Here is a 13659-nt window from a genome sequence, read left to right as displayed (position 1 = left end):
CACCTTCCAGCGTGTTATAGCTAGCTTGCTGGATAACATATACAAATAAATTACATTATATAGCCTTTATTTTGTTGCCTTCAGGCGTGTTCAGTTTTGAATCTGTTCTGTAATTCTGAAAATATAATAGTTTTTTGCAATATTTTGTTGATTTGAACTTTAATTTCTAATTAAATTTTTGTGTTATTCTTCAGGTGACTGTAAGTCCAATTTATTTATTTATTATCAAAATTTATTTACTACTTATTTATGTTAATACTAGTAATAGTATGTTATGTTATGTTATGTTATGTTATGTTATGTTATGTTATGTTATGTTATGTTATGTTATGTTATGTTATGTTATGTTATGTTATGTTATGTTATGTTATGTTATGTTACAGTTTCGAAAAATCTGCATTTTCTGAATTTTTTAATGGGGGGTGGGGGGGAAATCTAAAATCTCCCCTAGGGCAACAACAGAGCCTGGGCTGGCCCTGGTGAGACGAGTCCAAATTTGACATTCTTGTTGGAAATCACGGATACCATGTCCTCCAGGCTAAAGAGGCATGTTAACAGCATTTAGTTCCAAACCCAGCATCTCTGATGGTATGGGGTGCATAAGTGCATACGGTATGGGCAGCTTGCATATTTTGGAAGGCACTATGAATGCCGAAAGGTATATAAAGGTTTTAGAGCAACATATGCTCCCCTCCAGACGACGTCTATTTCAGGGAAGGCCTTGTGTATTTCAGCAGGACAATGCAAAACCACATACTGCAGCTATTACAACAGCATGGCTTCATCGTAGAAGAGTCCAGGTGCTGAATTGGCCAGCCTGCAGTCCAGATCTTTCACCTATAGAGAACATTTGGCGCATCATTAAATGAAAAATACGTCAAAGACGAGCACGAACTCTTCAGCAGCTGGAATCTTATATCAGGCAAGAATGGGACCAAATTCCAACACCAAAACTCCAGAAACTCATAACCTCGATGCCCAAACGTCTTCACACTGTTCACACTTCACACAGGAGATGCTACACCATGGTAAACATGCCCCCGTCCCAACTATTTTGAGACCTGTAGCAGGCATCAAATTTGAAATGAGCTAATTTTGTGCATAAAATTGTGAAATTTCTGTTTAAACATGTGTTTGTTTAAACAGAAATTTCATTTAAACAGAATGTTATGTTTGTTATGTTCTGTTGTGAATAAAATATTGGCTCATGTGATTTGAAAGTCTTTTAGTTTTCATTTTATTCAATTTTTAAAAATGTCCCAAGGTTGTACAAATGTACAATTATCAAATATTTATTCAATACAAATTAATAATTAAACATTTATTAATTATAATATTGGTTTGCAAAAAAAAAAACAGTAGTTTCATATTTTTTAAAGTCAGCAATTGTCTTTTCTGCTCAGCTAACAGCTTCTCAAACAAGAAAAAATGTTGGACAGGGCTTGATTTTGTCTATTGGAAAATTATTGGATCTATTGGAACTATTGCTGTGATGTCATGTGAGTGACAGGTAGTCCCGCCCATGCACCGGTAAACACGTCATCAGAGAAGAGAAGGCGTTGCAAGAGGGAGGGGAAGTTATTTTGAAGGATTTGAAGATTATGAGGACAAATTAAATTTAAAACAATGTGCACAGATAAATCATTTATAATAAATACTTCAGTATTCCATAAAAAGTAAGAACTGTCCATTTTAATTTCATGGTGACTTCAAGGTTACGTTTTTAACAATTTTGTGAATTGTGTTATATATATTAATTTCTAGTGCTTTTGCTAAAAAAAAGTCTATAATACTTCATGCCAGGGTGACATATAATGAGACAAAAAACTCCGTTATTAACTGATTTTATAGATTTAAGCTGCTATAACAAAAACAACAGCAACATTTACAGAAATCAACATTAGAAACCATTTTGGGAGACCCAAGTGCTCAAATAAACACAGAACGGCCTCTAGCGGAGAGACGTGTTACTGCAGCCTTTTCTTCACCAGCATCCTATCAGATGCTGCGAATGGTACCGAGCCTTCAGATAAAGCGTATTGTTTATAAGAAACACTTCCTGTTTAAAACAAAGTAGCCACTTCAACATAAAAACGTAGCTTTGGTCATTTATTATAGATGCCTTACAATTGAAATACAAAATGTACGATACACAAGGGTAGAACAGAGCCTTCAGTCCCTTCATGAAATAACAGGAATTATTGAATGACAATGAAAGAAGCTGAACGTGGATAGAAAATTAATCAGGACTGTGGCAAATAAAAAGGCACTAAACGGAAGCAGCGGTCATGAAAATCAAAAGTATGTTTATGGAATGTGTTCGTTGGAATGTGGTGCGTTTTCCCCTCGTGTGTAACTCAGACAAACGCTCTGTGAGGTAACGCAAGCTCGTCCCTTTTCCCCTTCAGCATCTGATTGGAGGAGACGCGCGCTCAGGAATGTCATGAAACTATTTAAATAGCACTTTGTTCTCTTTAGTGATAGTTAGATTGACCACTCTAACTACAGCAAAGGAACACCGAATGCTGTAGATCGCTGCTAAAAAGGAAAATCATTTCTTTATTTTCAAACAACATTTCATTGACGTGAATCTTAGGAATTATATCACTTTTCCCTGGATTTGCTACTGTTTTAAACGTGTGGAAGGTGCGTTTTTCTTATTTCTAATCATTGATTGGTCAGCCTGTTGAGGTTACATTTTGCTGAATTTTTAATAACTTTATTAACCTGTATGATTTCCGATAGGTAAAAGAATAAGTGACAAAATGAAGTCAACTGCAATCTTTTTGCTACTGATGCTTTGGAACTGCGAGAGCGCGAGAGTCGCAGGTGAGCGAACTAAACTAGTCAAACTGATGGAGTTTAGCGTTTGTGAGTGCTGTTATGGTTTATAGTATAACTAGCTGTTACATATTATAGGAATATTTGACAGTCACTTGTTAATTATTGCAAAATAAACTCCAACTGGGTCAAGGGGTTTTATGAATGGGTTTATTTTTGCTTCCTGGCGTACATTGTCCCACTTTTTAAACAAATACATTATAATAAAATACTGATTTAAGTTTCTTCGTTTTTATAAAGAAAAAAAAAACGCTTATGAGCGGTCAGTATAGTGTTGCTATGGGCAATGTTCTTTATTAAGAAAATTTTGATCGCTGAATTGACCAATCAGAATCAAGTATTCTAAAGAACCGTGTAATAAATGTAAAAAAAATATTCATTACAATTGAGCACGTTATAATGATATTTCTTTAACTTCTGAATTCCTGATAGAAAGTCGAGACGACAACAGTGTTTACGATTTGTTTGAGCTCGTCCAAGTGCCGAGGAAAAACCACGGGGTCACCCTGGTGAAAGGCGACGACCCGTACAGTCCCGCCTACAAGATCTTGAACCCCGACCTGATCCCCCCGGTTCCCGAGAGCGCCTTCAGGGACCTAATCGATTCCATTCACGCCGAGAGAGGATTTCTGCTCCTGGTCAATTTCAAGCAGTTCAAGCACACGAGGGGAAGCCTTCTGACCGTGGAGAAGAATGACGGCTCCGGACCCGTTTTCGAAATCATTTCCAACGGGAAAGCCAACACTCTGGACATTGTTTTTTCCACTGAAAACAAGCAACAGGTCGTGTCCATCGAGGAAGCGGACTTGGCGGTGGGACACTGGAAAAACATCACTCTTTTCGTGCAGGAGGACAGGGTTCAGTTCTATGTGGGATGTGAGGAGGTGAATACAGCGGAGCTCGATGCTTCTATCCAGTCAATCCTCACTCAGGAGACCCCGGGGGTGGCGAGCTTGAGGATCGGCAAGGGCGCAGTGAAGGACAGGTTCATGGTGAGTGGTCAGTTCAACTTCACTATATGAATCTTCTTGCATGGTAAATGCAGTGAGAAGCATTAATCACTTGTGGATTTTTAGGGGGTGCTGCAAAACGTGCGCTTTGTGTTCGGAACAACTCTGGAAGCGATTCTGAGGAATAAAGGATGCCAAAACTGTAAGTGTAATGCAAAAACACATGAATCAAGAAGATGATAAATGCAGTTTTTGTCCCCATGTCGGTTTCACACACTGTTTATTCGTTTGAAAAATATTATTCATATTTAAGCACTTTTAAAAACAATAAATAATAGGCCAGACTACATAGGCATTAAACAATTTGAGAAAGAAAATAACAGAAAATAGAAAAAAAAGAAGAAGAAAAGCACCCCATCAGTGTGCCAGTGAATGAACAATAGTATTATAAGATAAATACTTTAAGCTCCATTTACTGTCATCAGTTTTTTTCCATTCATTTTTCATTCAACTTTTCCATTAGCTCAATAATTTTTATAATTAACTTTAAGCCACCTGAATGCCCTTTCCTCTAGCAGCAGTTATGACTGATATCATCACCCTTGACAATCCCATAAATGGATCCAGACCTGCAATCAGGACTGATTACACCGGCCACAAAACAAAAGGTAATCCTTCCTTTTCAGTAATCTATTCAAATAAAATATACACGTAAGTTGAGAATGTGAATGCAATTTTAAACTTTGCAAACTGCATATTTCTCCTATGTAGATCTGCAGATGATTTGTGGCTTCTCATGTGAGGACCTGGCTGGCATGTTCAAGGAACTGAAAGGTCTTGGTGTGGTGGTGCAAGAACTGTCCAAAGAACTCCGCAAAGTGGTGAGGAGGAAAGTTGTTGCATGTAGATATATTGAACTTGTGTAATGGATGTGCTGCAGATTAACTTGCTCCACATAATCAAAACCCCAATTTTTGTTTTGTTTTCAGATGGATGAGAAAAACGTGCTCATGAATTACATGGGCATTCATACTGGTGTCTGTCTTCACAATGGAATTGTGCACAAAAACAAGGACGAATGGACGGTGGATGATTGCACAGAGTGCACTTGCCAGGTAAGAACCCAACACCCTGCAGACATGTACCTGTCTGCTCTGTCATTAAGCCACTAATTTGTGTGTTAGCGAGATGGGAGCAATGTCAGTCTAGGTGCTATGATACACAGTACCGGTCTTAAGTCTTGTCCATTATGGCAGACTTAAGCTGGGTGTATCCATTTCCCTAAACCGCCTGGCCTCTAATTAAAAGTGGGTAATGGATGTAACTAAAGCAATACAGTCAATTGAACAAAACCTTATAAACTAAATTCATGGAATGTGTGTTAAGGCCCGGGTATGCTTCATTTTCCCTATTCCGCTCCATCTCGCGATTCTTTCAAAGTACACTCCTTTGGCCGTGAGCGTGGAAAGAGGTGTTCGGTGCATGCGCACTATCAAGTGGACTGCTGTTTTCAAACGCTCAAGTGACTCGCACATGCGCTGTTGTACGCGGACCTACTGCGTGGTCTCAAAAATTTAGCTGCATGCGGATGGGGTGTGCGAAAGAAAGTTACATAATGCGGACAGTGCACGGACACGGACCGCCGAAGTATACTACGGGCTTTAAAATATATACATGCCTTCAGCCTAGTTTCTCTGAAGTGCCACATCATATCAACACTGAGTAATATTTACATGCCTAATTACACAGACTTAACCACAATCATGTCATCCACTTTACTTAAATCAAAATTGTAATATTGAATGTGGTGTTGCACTACAGCCAGAGGCTATGGTTTTTAATGCCAAATGCACTAGTTGTGGCAGATCCTTTAACAAATGATTAATGAGAGTCATTTTGTTAACCGCAGAACTCTGCAACGGTGTGCCGCAAGATTTCATGTCCCCTAATCCCGTGTGCAAATGCCACAGTGCCTGATGGGGAATGCTGCCCTCGTTGTGGAACCCGTAAGTGCAACTCAACTACTTCATAACAAATTTTAGACACTTGTAATTGTGATCATTTTAATAATATAATTTATATATTGGCTATATATACACCAATGCTCAAAAGTTTAGGGTCAGTACATTTTTTTTAAAGAAATCAATACTTCAGCAAGGACTCAAAAGACTAGTTATTAAAAAGTAATCAAAAGACATTTATGTTACAAAAGATTTCTATTTCAAATTTCTATTTAAAATCAAATAATCAAAATAATTCATCAAAGTTTCCACGAGTCTATTAAGCAGCACAACTGTTTTCAATATTAAAAATAATAAAAATGTTTCTTAAGAACCAAATCGGCATGTTAGAATAATTTTCTGCTCATCATGTGACACTGAAGACTGGAGTAATGGCTGCTGAAAATTCAGCTTAGCCATCACATGAATTAATTACATTTTAAAATATATTAAAATAGAAAACAGTTATTTTATTATTGTAATAATATTTCACAATATTACTCTTTTTACTGTATTTTTGATCAAATAAATGCATCTTTGGTGAGTTTAAGAGACTTACCCATAGGCTAAAAGTGCACAAACTGTAAATGTACAAGCGGAAAAAAAAACCTTTAGTGTAAACTTAAACGTATTGTAAACCAGGCAACATTTTGACTTTTAAAAAGCTTTTGTATTGAAAGAGCTGTTGCTACCCAAACATCCAGTGTCACTGTTGCGTCACACAATACTTCAACTGAAGTTTAACTAATGAATGGAACAATAGAGCTCTGTGCATCACTGAATCGCTAAATGGCCATAATTGTCTAAATTGGTTAAAGAGAGGTGGAAAATTGGTGCTGTTTGGCAGAGACTCAAAAAAGAAACGGCATTCTCCTCACGTCTTGAGGTCTTGCCATGCATAGCAAGGATTTACATTAATATAAGCCTTAGTGTTTGAACTTATGGCATAATCAAGGGTGTTTGCAAATACCATTTCCACATTTGGAGAAGGACTCAAAGGTATCCCTGTGCATTAAGTACACTGACATTTCCCCAGCATTCCAACTGCTTGGTTCATGCCAGAGTTCCCTGGAGTGCTCTGTCTCGAGCTGCCCAGGCTAAATTGAGTCCATTAAGGCCCAGTATTAAAAGCTTTTCTCCATTTTGCTGCTTTAGAAAGAAGGAATAGCTCTGCTATTGTCTTGTTTTGCTCTCTCGACAGCGAGCGACTCCGCTGAGGATGGCTGGTCCCCCTGGTCTGAATGGACCCATTGTTCTGTGTCCTGTGGAAGGGGCATTCAGCAGCGCGGCCGCTCTTGCGACCGCATCAATAACAACTGCGAGGGCACGTCTGTGCAAACGAGAGACTGCTACCTCCAGGAGTGTGACAAGCGCTGTGAGTGGTGTCCAATGACAATAAGTGTCTACGGTTTTTCCTCACAGTTGAGGGGAAAAGAAACACTTTGCATCTTTCATTTCAACAGTTAAGCAAGATGGCAGCTGGAGTCACTGGTCACCCTGGTCCTCCTGCTCGGTCACCTGTGGTGCTGGCGTTATCACTCGCATCCGTCTCTGCAACTCCCCAACACCTCAGATGGAAGGCAAAGATTGCCAGGGTGAAGGTCGGCAAACTGAGAGGTGTGAGAAATCACCATGTCCGAGTAAGTGAACTCCGCGCACAGTGTGTTTTTTTTTTAATTGAAAGGTATATTTGTCTAATTGTATATTTTTTCATAGTCAATGGCGGCTGGGGACCATGGTCACCCTGGGACACTTGCTCCATTACCTGTGGCGGTGGCGTCCAAAATCGTAAGCGTCTTTGCAATAACCCAATACCCAAGTATGGTGGCAAAGACTGCGTAGGAGACGCAAAGGCCAGCCAGCTTTGCAACAAACAAGCCTGTCCAATTGGTGAGTTAAAGTGTCACTCAACCCTTCAGATGATACTAGTCTGTATTTCCGAGTTAAATCAATCACTTGTGTTCTTTTCCACAGATGGATGTCTTTCAAATCCATGCTTTGAAGGAGCCCAGTGTACAAGCTTCCCAGATGGCTCTTGGAAATGTGGAAAATGCCCCACAGGATACACTGGCAATGGAATCAACTGCAAGGATATCAATGAGGTGCAGTCAAAATTCAAATCAGTATATTATTAATATATCATGTTTAATTCTTTATGCTTATGCTCTTATTACTACAATGTAGTGAGATGCAAAAATCTAATTATTCTTTTTCTCGTCATTACAGTGTGAGGAAGTCCCTGATGCCTGCTTTGAATTTAACGGAGTCCATAGGTGTGAGAACACAGTGCCAGGCTACAACTGCCTGCCATGCCCCACTCGCTACACCGGCCCACAGCCATTTGGTCGAGGAGTGGAAGATGCTGCTGCCAAGAAACAGGTAAATGAAAGAACACAGACAGATTACAGATTACCAGGGCACCTGCTCATGAACTGATGCGCGCTGACTGATTTATCTTTGCTGCAGGTGTGCACGCCTCGTAATCCCTGCCTCGATGGAAGCCACGACTGCAATAAGAACGCTCGTTGCAACTACCTGGGCCATTTCTCAGACCCTATGTTCCGATGCGAGTGCAAACCTGGCTTTGCTGGAAATGGACACATCTGTGGAGAGGACACTGATCTTGATGGCTGGCCTAATGCTGATCTTGTGTGTGTCGAGAACGCAACCTATCACTGCAAAAAGGTTGGCATATATTGGCTTCATTTGTTATTAAAAAAAAATACAAATAACATCATTGTGGCTATTGTTAATTTTTATTTGCTTCTATTTTTAAAGGACAACTGCCCCAATCTTCCCAACTCTGGGCAAGAGGACTATGACAAGGATGGAATTGGTGATGCTTGTGATGATGATGATGACGATGATGGCATTCCTGATGACAGGGTAAAAATAGTTGCAATACTCTCTATATTCCACAGATGCTCAATCCAGTCAAGTGAATATTTGTACATTTTGCATGAATGAAGGAAAAATGTAAGCCACCCAAATGAGCTTACAGTTTGAAATTCAGACTGAGGCGTGGAAAAAATGTGTAAAGTAAACTTAGTTTCTCTTGGAGACAAACCTCAAATTCCTCCAAAGAAGTACCTTTCTGAAAGACCTGCAGTGTATCTTGCTAATCCAATATTATCCTTGGTCCAAATCCTAAAATAAGGCTCGCTTTTATCGTTGCGCTCCTCTAAATAGACCTACACAGCCGCAGCCAAATTACAAGCCTAACATCTAAAAGTAATAACCTTCGTGTGAGAGGGCCCTGTGCAGAACTGCTTTGCCTTATTTCTCCATCTCAACTGTGGTCTCTTTTAAAATAGGACAACTGCCCACTCATCTTCAACCCAAGACAGTACGACTATGATCGCGACGACGTGGGAGACCGCTGTGATAACTGTCCGTACAACAGTAACCCAGACCAGACTGACACGGACAACAATGGTGAAGGTGACGCCTGTGCTGTGGACATTGATGGAGATGGTACGAAATTGCTCTCTCTGTTTATCCATACATGGGCCATTCCTTGACAAACCTGTCGAGAAAATGTCCATATTTCGCTTCATAATCAAGAAATAAAAGTAATAAAAAATAAAGATTTTTTTCAGGACTATTTAGCATATTTTACCCCAGCAATTCTCAATATCATTATGAATCCTGCTTTTTTTTCTTTTATTATTCCCATTATTATTATTATTATTATTATTATTTACATTTAAATTAAGAATATATAATAACAAGAATCTCTTTTTTGGCATTATGGTAATAAGAATACGAGAACAAAAATCCTTTTAATTGTCATGAAAATAACAATGAATGCTTCACTTGAAATATGACCTGGATATTATTTTTGACGGGTTTCATGAGAATCGTCACTTCAGATTCTCTACATTAGCGATCATTAGCATTCAGTCTTCACCATAATATCATTCTTTTTGTCAGGTATTTTGAATGAGAATGACAACTGCCCGTATCTGTACAACGTCGACCAGAAGGACACCGATTTCGATGGAGTTGGTGATCAATGTGACAACTGCCCTCTGGAACACAACCCAGACCAGGTATGTATATGTATGCGAGACTTAGAGCGAGTGAGTGAATACTGCAGGTGTTTTCAAACCATTATATAATCCTCGGAGATCTATGTGCTGTTCAGTTCAGCTGCAGAGCCACTGCTAAAAAAAATACCCAGAGGGTAGTCGCAGTCTTTACTAAGCTATGTATAGGAGGAGTAAATCCTCTTCTCCTGGAAGCCAAAGCCACACAATAAAGCACTAGGAGGCTTTTCAGGGACACTCACTAGTGTTCAATTAACCCAAAGGATATGTGGAGGTAAAGAATGGTTATTAGTGAGGAGTGAGAGATTTGCCGGTGGGTTTATGCATGCCCTGTCGGCACTCAATCCCTGCGGATCACACCTGTGCCATGGTTAACTGAAGAGAAGGAATGCACCCCTCCTTTCCTCATTAGACTCTGAAATGTGACTGTGGTAGTGCCAAGCTTCAGGAACATGAGATTGCTTTTTGAGAAATCCTACACAGATGGGCCAACTAGGACAGAACTTTGTACCTTTTAGAAAAAGACCCATTCTATTGGAAATATTTTAATTAAGAAAGCCATAGAGATTCACTTGAAAAACATTGGCATTATGATACTTACTGATTCTGCACTCTTACCCCAACAGCTCGACTCTGATGCGGACCGTGTCGGAGACAAATGTGACAGCAACCAGGATATCGACGAGGACGGCCACCAAAACAACCTAGACAACTGCCCGTACATCCCTAACGCGAACCAGGCTGATCACGACAAGGATGGTAAAGGAGATGCCTGTGACTATGATGATGATAATGATGGCATCCCTGATGACAAAGACAACTGCAGATTGGTTCCTAATCCAGATCAACTGGATTCTGATGGTCAGTTTTGCATCTGAAGATTCATAACTATTGAATTTATTAATGTAAAGATTTATACTTACGAGTTTAACTTATTCATTTGTAGGCGATGGACGTGGTGATGCCTGCAAAGATGACTTTGACCAGGACAATGTCCTAGATATCTATGATGTGTGTCCTGAGAACTTTGACATTAGTGAAACCGACTTCCGCAAATTCCAGATGGTACCTCTGGATCCCAAGGGCACTTCTCAGATTGACCCCAACTGGGTGGTTCGTCATCAAGGAAAAGAACTGGTTCAGACAGTCAACTGCGACCCCGGCATTGCTGTTGGTACGTCTAGTCTTTAAAAAAAAAAAAAAAAAAAAGCATAGAAAATTTTTAAAAATTTCAGCTAAGCAACAATAAATAGAAATAACTAGCACACACAGAAAAATACTAGACTGTGTGTAAAATATAAAGTAATATCATAAATAAAGCAGAAAAATCCCACAAAGTACCATAGCTTGTTAATGCAACGTTTTGGTCATTATTCATGAACGAACACTAAAATGAAAACCAACTGAAAACGTTTTCATCTACTGAAATAAAAATAAAAGTAACTAGGAAAAACTGAGACATTTTCATGCATCCAAAACAAACTAAATTAAAACAAAAAAGCATTCAAATACAAAACGTGCATATGTATTATTACATATACAAACAAAATTCTGACCTGTTTTTCCAAATTTCTTTAAAGGTTTTGATGAATTCAATTCAGTCGACTTCAGTGGAACGTTCTTCATCAACACAGAGAGGGATGATGACTACGCCGGCTTTGTTTTCGGATACCAATCCAGCTCTCGCTTCTACGTGGTCATGTGGAAACAGATCACACAGACCTACTGGTCCAGCACACCTACCAAGGCACAGGGTTACTCAGGGCTGTCAATCAAAGTGGTTAATTCCACCACAGGGCCAGGTGAACATCTGAGGAACGCCCTCTGGCACACCGGAGACACTCCAGGACAGGTACATTTCACCAAGGTCACTGTGATGAAATTAGGTTTAAAAGCTGTCATATGAGTACTAACATTTCTGTACTCGATTCATTTTAGGTGCGCACGCTGTGGCATGACCCGAAGAACGTGGGATGGAAGGACTTCACTGCTTACAGATGGCACCTGACGCATAGACCAAGAACTGGACATATAAGGTATATTTTAATATATATCCCCTGAGGATATATTGTTATTGATACAAATATATTTTAATGTGCTAACAAAATTTTCTCTACAAATTTCAGAGTGGTCATGTATGAAGGCAAAAAAATCATGGCAGATTCTGGCAGAATTTATGACAAAACATACGCAGGCGGAAGACTGGGTCTCTTTGTCTTCTCACAAGAGATGGTGTACTTCTCAGACCTCAAATACGAATGCAGAGGTGAGCATCAACACATCGCATAAGCATCCAAATAAATGTTTGCTTTTATTTACATACTCAATATTGACACTTTCTATCTTTCGCTTCATTTTCAGATGCGTAATTGCACAGTCAGGAAGTCTATCAAAGAATGCACCTTTCCATATAAATATGTATTCCGGGCAAAGTCCAGGGACAGATTTGACGCTACTTGTTCTGCTCACACACCGGTGGAGTGAGAAAGCAAGTGGTCAATTTCAATGTAATTGTCACTGGTTGGGATAGAAACCAAGTGGCTGCCGATTCAGAATATCTGAACTCCTCCACCATTAGCAGGTAGAGCAGAAGAAAGTCTTCCTCGCTTGCTTAAAGGATTAGTCCACTTTCAAATAAAAATTTCCTGATAATTTACTCACCCCCATGTCATCCAAGATGTCCATGTTCTTCTTTCTTTAGTTGAAAAGAAATTAAGGTTTTTGTTGAAACCATTCCAAGATTATTCTCCTTATAGTGGACTTCAGTTGGCCCCAAACGGTTGAAGGTCAAAATAACAGTTTCAGTGCAGCTTTCAGTGCATGGCTTTAAACGATGCCAGATGAGGAATAATTTGGTCATTTAAAAAAAAAAAAATAAATAATTATATACGTTTTAACCATAGACACTCGTCTTGAACTAGCTCTCTTCTTCTTCTTCTCTATTAGAATTCCGGCAGTGTAGACGCTGCTAAGAGTATTACTGCCCTCCACAGGTCAAAGTTTGAATTAACTGTTATATACTTGCACAAGCATATTGTATATGACAATTTAGTCTGAAGCTGCACTGAAACTGTAATTTTGACCTTCAACCGTTTGGTGCCCATTGAAGTCCACTATAAGGAGAATAATCCTGGAATGTTTTCATCAAAAACCTTAATTTCTTTTCGACTGAAGAAAGAAGGACATGGACCTCTTGGATGACATGGAGGCGAGTAAATTATCAGGAAATTTTTATTTGAAAGTGGACTAATCCTTTAATTGGGAAGACTGAGATCTCTCTCTGAAAAACCTCATTCGGCTCTGTGTGGGAAGAGCTCCCAACAGACAGCTATGCACTTCAAAACCTTTATTCTCTCTCTCTCTGATGTGTTTTCATGCTCTCTTCCTGAAAAGATCTCCAAATTATGGTTACTTTAGAGAGAGCGCAAAGATTGCTATTATAATATTCAGTATTTTATCAAAACGTTAAACCGATTTCTTGACTAGAAACAATGCAATGAGAATGCTTAAGATATTGAAGCAATCAACAATCATATAGGTAAAAGAATATTTTTGTTTTTGCAGACAGTCTAAGGGGATTTACTTATTCTGTCATTTATTGATTTTTATCTACATTTCTGTTTGTCTATCTTAAAGTTTTGCTTCACAGAGGCTCATCTTAAGTATAATGTACATTCATAAAGGTCTGGCGGAAGATAACTCATGGTTTAGTGGGCATAGTTTTCTCAGGGCTAGATGGTTAAACCATTTTACCAATACATTAGAAATGGCATAATGAAAGGTTGGATGAAGAGCAAATGGATTGAAGATTCTCCATAA

General features: G+C 39.1%; 1 protein-coding gene across 2 annotated transcripts; it reads left to right on the top strand.

The window, feature by feature from the left end:
- The first annotated feature begins 2474 nt into the window (after window positions 1-2474).
- On the top strand, window positions 2475-12740 carry thbs1b (thrombospondin 1b). Of its 2 annotated transcripts, none has more exons than XM_048206327.1 (23): window positions 2475-2646; window positions 2746-2829; window positions 3274-3833; window positions 3918-3993; window positions 4370-4459; window positions 4563-4672; window positions 4781-4906; window positions 5701-5797; window positions 6993-7166; window positions 7255-7431; window positions 7508-7681; window positions 7766-7893; window positions 8018-8170; window positions 8258-8476; window positions 8570-8677; window positions 9106-9265; window positions 9725-9843; window positions 10467-10701; window positions 10787-11014; window positions 11421-11692; window positions 11779-11876; window positions 11967-12106; window positions 12202-12740. In XM_048206327.1, exons 2-23 carry the CDS (start codon window positions 2766-2768, stop codon window positions 12207-12209), a joined length of 3516 nt encoding a protein of 1171 aa, XP_048062284.1. In that variant the 5' UTR covers window positions 2475-2646; window positions 2746-2765; the 3' UTR covers window positions 12210-12740. The 2 variants fall into 2 exon arrangements, with proteins under 2 accessions (XP_048062284.1, XP_048062283.1); XM_048206326.1 differs by having other exon boundaries at window positions 4367-4459.
- Window positions 12741-13659: the final 919 nt, after the last annotated feature.

This window comes from Megalobrama amblycephala, linkage group LG11 (genome assembly GCF_018812025.1).
Source record: "Megalobrama amblycephala isolate DHTTF-2021 linkage group LG11, ASM1881202v1, whole genome shotgun sequence".
Classification (NCBI taxonomy): Eukaryota; Metazoa; Chordata; class Actinopteri; order Cypriniformes; family Xenocyprididae; genus Megalobrama; species Megalobrama amblycephala.
The sequence above is the reverse complement of the archived record's forward strand: the minus strand, read 5'-3'. Positions and strand labels throughout refer to the sequence as shown.

Bases quoted from the DNA above. Each gene is read 5' to 3' on its own strand.
- thbs1b (XM_048206326.1), top strand. From the start codon at position 2,766: ATGAAGTCAACTGCAATCTTTTTGCTACTGATGCTTTGGAACTGCGAG. The intron at 3,994-4,366 runs GTAAGTGTAATG...CCTTTCCTCTAG, and splicing joins GAATAAAGGATGCCAAAACT to CAGCAGTTATGACTGATATC. The intron at 11,693-11,778 runs GTACATTTCACC...GATTCATTTTAG, and splicing joins CCGGAGACACTCCAGGACAG to GTGCGCACGCTGTGGCATGA.